The sequence below is a fragment of the Lontra canadensis genome, unplaced genomic scaffold (assembly GCF_010015895.1).
Source record: "Lontra canadensis isolate GAN:19392208 unplaced genomic scaffold, GSC_riverotter_1.0 scaffold200, whole genome shotgun sequence".
Lineage (NCBI taxonomy): Eukaryota > Metazoa > Chordata > Mammalia > Carnivora > Mustelidae > Lontra > Lontra canadensis.
Genome location: NW_022631194.1, coordinates 22,112 through 27,905, shown reverse-complemented (window position 1 = coordinate 27,905; position 5,794 = coordinate 22,112). Strand labels below are relative to the sequence as shown.

The window sequence follows — 5,794 nt, the reverse complement described above, 5'->3', positions numbered from 1 at the left end:
TCTGGAGCCCAATCACCTGGGTTCAACAGTTATTGTCAATTACTGAATTAATTACTGTTCAGTCATTTACATGCTATGTGATTGCGGGCAAGTTGCTTAATCTTGCTGTACCTCAATTTCCTTATATAAAAGTGAAGATGACACTATTACCTTCCTTAGAGAGTTGTGAAAATTAAATGAGTTAATATGTTAAAAATGTTTAGAACATTACCTGGTAATATTAAGCTCTCAGTAAATGTTAGCTATTAATTTAAATTCCTTGGACTCACTTTCAAGGTCCCTCATAATTTGGCCTCTGCCCATCTTCTATTCCATTCCTTCCTATCTACTTCATTTGAGTTTTGCTGGTTTCCTCATTGAAGAATGAATTTATGCACAACTCCAGACTGTCTTCATTGCCCTGGAAGGCCCTTAACAATTCAAATCCTTCCCAGTCTTCAAAGATCACTTCAAATCCCATCCCTTCTATTGCCTCTTATTATTTCTTTAATTCTCATCAATTATCTTCCATTATTTCATGTGTCATCTATCTTCCATCAACTAATTCCCATTTGAATTCATTGCATCACAGAATTTAGGGATAACTGCACACTCATCACTCCTCCATGTCAATCAGTTTTGTTTCCCTAGTAGCCTGTAAACATCCCAAGGGCAGAAATAGTATCTGATACTTCTGAGCCCTTTTTCGATGGAGTAAATATGTCGTCTTTACTCCCATTTCAAGCATCTGTAAAGAGATTCGACAAAGGCAGCAGAATAGGATGTGAAGAATTCATAGCTTTAATAACAGATTATGTAGGGGTGGGGATGCTAGCTGCTTTCCTATCCATGCCATGCTCCAAAGGTAGAGTTTCCCTTCTCCTAAGATCCAGACAAGCCCTGTTTCATTTCTGAGCCAGAAAGAGCACATCTTACCGACTTATTTATCAGATAGACTCCATCCTTAATCATTTCCTCCTCTTTCCATATTCCAAGAGAAAATATTGTTGGATTTTTACATCTCTCATAGGTAATGTTCATGTCTTCCTCTTTCAATTCTTTCATCTTAAAAGTCTCAACCCTTAAGTTTTCTACTGGTCATCAAGACCCCTATAACCTCTAAGTTTGTTGGTGTGATTTCAGGAGTAGATGAACTAGAACAATCGTTTATCATAACTGGGACTGGGAAAATGGACAAAGAGCCCCTACAGAAGTCTAGATTATAGAAGCTTTGCCCAGAATCCTTACTCTGTGATCATTTCAGTCCTGGACTACAACCTTATCTGACTCTGGTTAAATGTCATTATTTCATGTGTCTTCTAGTTCCCTCTGTTTCCTTCAGGGATTCTTCATGTTCTTCCCTGCCTGTCTCTATCCCCTGATCATTTCAAACCAGTCATGGGGTTGCTGGCCAAGTTACTGAATGCAAAGCCACAGAAGAAGGAGCCCAGATAGTGGGGTCAGGAGGGTTCCTGAGGAAAGAGTAACTCCGGCGTCTGAGGGGAAGAGATGCAGCTTTTCTAAGTCTGGCAGGAAAGCTCGGGCATCCTCCAAAGCTGCCTGAGCTGCCACCGTGAAGTTGGGGTCACCAGAGATCAAAACATCAAAGACACAAGAATGGAAGTAAGCATCTTCTACGGGCAGCCCTTCCTTGCACAGCTGTTTGGCCGAATCAATGGTTATAGCTCCACGACGACTGCGTTCTGAGCGAGAGAGTCGCTGACTTGGGGGACACCCCCCAACACAGAGCTGCAGGTCCTGCTCAGCAGAGAAGGCCCTGGCCACATCCTCTGCTACCTTGATGGAGAAGGAGAGCTGCCCAGCTGTCTGCCGAATGATTATAGTTGTGCCGATATAGGCAGCTCGGATCTCCACGTGATTCCCAGGATTAGCAGTTTGAATGGACAAACTAGAGCCCCCAGGTCGGTCACCTCCATTGATAGAACCATCTTCGAAGGCTGCTGGAAGATTGTCCACCTCAGCCTGGTAGACCTTCTGATCAATGCATTCCTGCATGTTCTTAAATATAATGGTGAGCTGTGAGGGCAAGAGGGAAAACAGTTCATTTGGGGCTCAGTACTTTGTCCCCTTACCACCAGCGGGCTCACACACAGTCAGGGATCTGATCTGGGCCTCCAGAGTGGTCTTGTCTCACTCTGAACTCTTTGTACTCTAGTATTGCCCAGCGGTCCCTTCAACCCCTCCCTCTCCTTTTTGGTCTCAATCTCAGCAACTCACAGGAAAAAGAAAAGTTTCCCTTCTGTAACTCCTCAACCTAGGACTCCTCAGCTTTCCCCTCAACTTTCTTTTATGTTTTCTGCATTTGAGTGAAATTCCCAGGGAGGGAAAGTGACTTAAGGAGCAAGTGTTGGTGGGAGGGAGTGGCGGGAGATGTTGGAGAAGTGGAGGAGGAGGAAAGGGAATGGCAGCGTTGCCGTGGAACAGTGAAGATGGGAGGGAGTGGTACCGTGGGGCGACCATGAGAGGGTTTGGAGGAGCTGCTGAGTCCCTGACCTTCCGGGTGGCGGTGGCGTTGGCCCCGGATGCCACTGGGGAGCTGGTGGCCTGGACAAAAAGGAAGTCATTATCCAGCAGGGGCCAAGCTCCTTGGACACGGCAGGTGTGAAAGTGGTGGTGGAAGCTGCGCACGTGGGGGTCCCCAAAGGAGGCGCAATGCAGGAAGCCCGGGGGACGACCATGCAGCCGGGAAAACTGGCCTTCATAGTCACAGGGGTCCGGGGCTGGGGGGCCGGAGGAGCGGACAGGGCCGGAGCCTGGAAGGGCGGGGCCGCGGGGCGGGGGAGGGGCCGTGGGGCCCTGGCGGGAGCAGTTGTGCTGGATCATCAGATCTTCGATGCCGTGCACCGCCGAATGGAAGGCCAGGTCCCCGCGGCAGGTGCGGGCGGTGCGCCGAGTACAGAGAGCGTAGGAGCGGAGGGCTCGACAGAGGCCACCGGAGCCTGCGCCACCCCGGCTCCCTGCTCCGGCTCCTGCTCCTCCTCCTCGAAGTGCTCCCGGTGAACCCCCACCTCTAAGGCTCAGGGTGGATGATACATACTCAGCATTGCAACGGAGGATCTTGCATTGAGAATGAGCTGAGGACAAAGGGAGAGGATTGTGAGAAGGCTCCTAGATCCCGGCTCAACTTTCCCAAGTCTGATGGAGGGGGTGGATTTCAGCTGCTCCTAAAACCCAACTGAGCCCGAGTTCCAGTCCTATCCCGGGTCCCCAGCCCCCAGCTCCCTAGTTCCTGTGTTCGCTGGGTCTTGATGAAAATGTGTAAGCCCGATAGATCTCTTCTTCCTCTAGATGAAGCGCTTTTCCAGTGCCCTTCCCCAAGGCGAATGGGAAATAAAATATATCTGTTTGAGAGTTGGGAGAGTGATTGGAACTCCCCAGCACCCATCCCTTCTCCTCACACATGCTCACCGGCCCACCCTTGCACAGCAGAGGACCCTCGGTTCCCCAGCCCTTCCCTAGCCCTTCCTTACCATGTCCACAGAGGAGCAGCAGGAGGGTGAGAGTGCTTAGAGTTGGGGGGCTGCCATGGGGGGACCAGCCTGGATTCCCCATACCTGTCCGGCCAGGTCCCCCCAGGCTCCGGCTCTTTCCAGCTGATGACCCTCCTACCTAGTAAATTTTGACCGGACCTCCTGTAAGGGACTGAAAAAAGAAATTTGGCTGGGCATGGGGAGAGAGAAGAGTTGAAAATCATTCAGGATGATGTGAAGAGAATTTGGGAAGATCAGGAAAAGGATGAGTGGTCAGGAGTTGGGGAGGATAGGGTTTCCCAAACGAAGTGTGGCTGTTAAGCCTCTGTGCCCTGCTCTTGTGGCCACTTATGCAATACCCTGAGGTGGGGGTGGAAGGAAAGTTGACTGGACTGGCGGGGGGTGGGGGGACATGGGCAGAGTCCACTGTATTGCCCCATCCTGAACTACCAAACAACAGAAATATCAAAAAAGGAGGAATCATGTGGATGGATCAGACCCTAGTCATCTCAGTGGGCTCCTCAATAAGATTAGGATCTGAAAATACTTCAGAAACATACCTCTTATTTGCCCTTCCCCGTCCAGAGGGGATACCCTCCGGGGATCATTCATTTCTCTTCCTTCTTTGTGTCAGAATTTTTTGCAAGGAGTGAGGGTGGAATACCCGTTCCCTCTCTAGAACATCAGTATTCAAAGGGAAAGGGACCCATCTCATTAATCTGCTAGAGAACTAAGAGTATAATCCCTCTCTCTTAAGGAGTAACGGCACGCAAACCAAGCATGCAAATCAATATTTGTGCTGAGTCAACAGTTTTTTGTTTTTTTTTTTTTCCCAAATCTGACTGAAGAACCACTCTTTTCATCTTCCTTTTGCAAATTCAGAAGTTCTCAATCTTTTGATGAGGACAGGCCTTGGGGAGGGCCTAAGCCCCTCTTGCCAAACTCCCATTTCTTGGGGTTAAGATACGAGTGGAGTCAGAATCATGCAGGAGGGAGAATAAGGTGGCAAGACTAGAGTGTGGGGATAAACAATTTACAAGGAGTAGCCCCACCCTTGGAAGCCCGATGTGAAGGGCACCGCTGAGTACAAGCAGGGTGGAAGGGTACCAATGACTAATCATCTGAGGCTAAATCTGGTCTTGGTGAGAAAACCACAGAATAGGGGATATGCAAAACTCCTAAACCTTCATCAGAAGTCTGAGGCAACAGGGTAAGGAGAAGCCTAAAATGGCCAGAGGAGAGATGGAAGATTAAACTTCAAGAGGCCAGTGGCCAGCAACCAGAAATAAGACAGGAGAAATGGAGATGGGGCACCTTGGTATGAAAGAGATCCTAGCTTTTGTACAAGAGACATTCAAGAAGGTGTCATAATTTTCTGAAAATCTAACTTCATTCCAAAAGTTACTAAAGGAATTGCAATTTCATTTTGACTTACTGTTTCCAGAGGTCAAACATTACTCTGATATCCAATTCTCCAGCCATGACTGCCTACTCTGTCGGTCAGCTCCAGCCAGGGGATCCCCCGTCTCTTTCTCCATGTCTCCCCCAGGTTCCCACACCGGCTGCAATCTCACTGAGGTCAGGGAACCGGAGAAGTTTTGGCGTGGGGGGAAGGGGGAGTAAATGGCTGGCCAGAGTACTGGACAGCTGAGCGGGGGAGGGAGATGGCTACTGAGTTGACTGTTTTAAAAATAGCTAAGTCCAAAATTCCAGGAAGGTTAGTTGGGGGTAGGGTATGGGTGAGGGGAGTGGGGAGGGTAGGAGGATTAGAAAGAATATGGAGTATAGGGTGCCAAGTGGGGAAGGGGAGGCAGAAATATCATAGGCAAGTCAGATATCCACTTCCAGGTTATGTGACTAGTCACTGCCTACTCCAGGCAGCCCTCCAGCATTCTCAGTAAAAAACTCCCAGCCTTTAAAAACTAGAGTAGGTAATTACATACCTTTCTTTCACCACCCTCACCCCTGCTATATTGAATACTGCATTTAGTTTCTACTGAACACATCTAAGAGGTAGCTGACTTCAAATAAGGTCCATAGCAGAGGTAGTTCACAGCCCCTCCCTCATCTTTGTAGAGTATTTCAGAAGGACTAAAAAAGCCAGCTGTCCAGAGAAGAAATCTGAGCTCTGAGTTGCTTAGGAGGAGGGTTTGTTTCAGTCTACCAGCCCAGATCCTTGCAGCTGTTTATCCCTCTACCTCATCCATTTCATTCCCTTAGTTTATACAGCCATTCCTCTTCCCTCCCTCTCACCAACTCACACCAAAATATAAGCTTCTGCATTGTTAGAGAAGGAGGCTAACAGCAGAGGTGAAGAAGGAATA

The 5,794-nt window shown here is 48.5% G+C and overlaps 1 protein-coding gene across 3 annotated transcripts; it reads right to left on the bottom strand.

Annotated features, from left to right (window-relative positions):
* Nucleotides 1-757: 757 nt before the first annotated feature.
* On the bottom strand, nucleotides 758-5,082 carry HJV (hemojuvelin BMP co-receptor). 3 transcript variants are annotated; one of them, XM_032848168.1, is made up of 4 exons: nucleotides 4,906-5,082; nucleotides 3,471-3,660; nucleotides 2,494-3,074; nucleotides 758-2,016 (listed from the first exon to the last, which is right to left on the bottom strand). In XM_032848168.1, the coding sequence occupies exons 2-4, from the start codon at nucleotides 3,550-3,552 to the stop codon at nucleotides 1,396-1,398; spliced, it is 1,284 nt and encodes a 427-aa protein (XP_032704059.1). In that variant the 5' UTR covers nucleotides 3,553-3,660; nucleotides 4,906-5,082; the 3' UTR covers nucleotides 758-1,395. The 3 variants fall into 3 exon arrangements, with proteins under 3 accessions (XP_032704059.1, XP_032704058.1, XP_032704060.1); XM_032848167.1 differs by having other exon boundaries at nucleotides 3,471-3,642; XM_032848169.1 differs by lacking the exons at nucleotides 2,494-3,074; nucleotides 3,471-3,660 and having other exon boundaries at nucleotides 4,906-5,081.
* Nucleotides 5,083-5,794: the final 712 nt, after the last annotated feature.

Bases quoted from the DNA above. Each gene is read 5' to 3' on its own strand.
- HJV (XM_032848168.1), bottom strand. From the start codon at position 3,552: ATGGGGAATCCAGGCTGGTCCCCCCATGGCAGCCCCCCAACTCTAAGC. The intron at 3,075-3,470 runs GTAAGGAAGGGC...CTTTGTCCTCAG, and splicing joins GCTGCTCCTCTGTGGACATG to CTCATTCTCAATGCAAGATC. The intron at 2,017-2,493 runs GTCAGGGACTCA...TTGCCCTCACAG, and splicing joins ACGCCACCGCCACCCGGAAG to CTCACCATTATATTTAAGAA.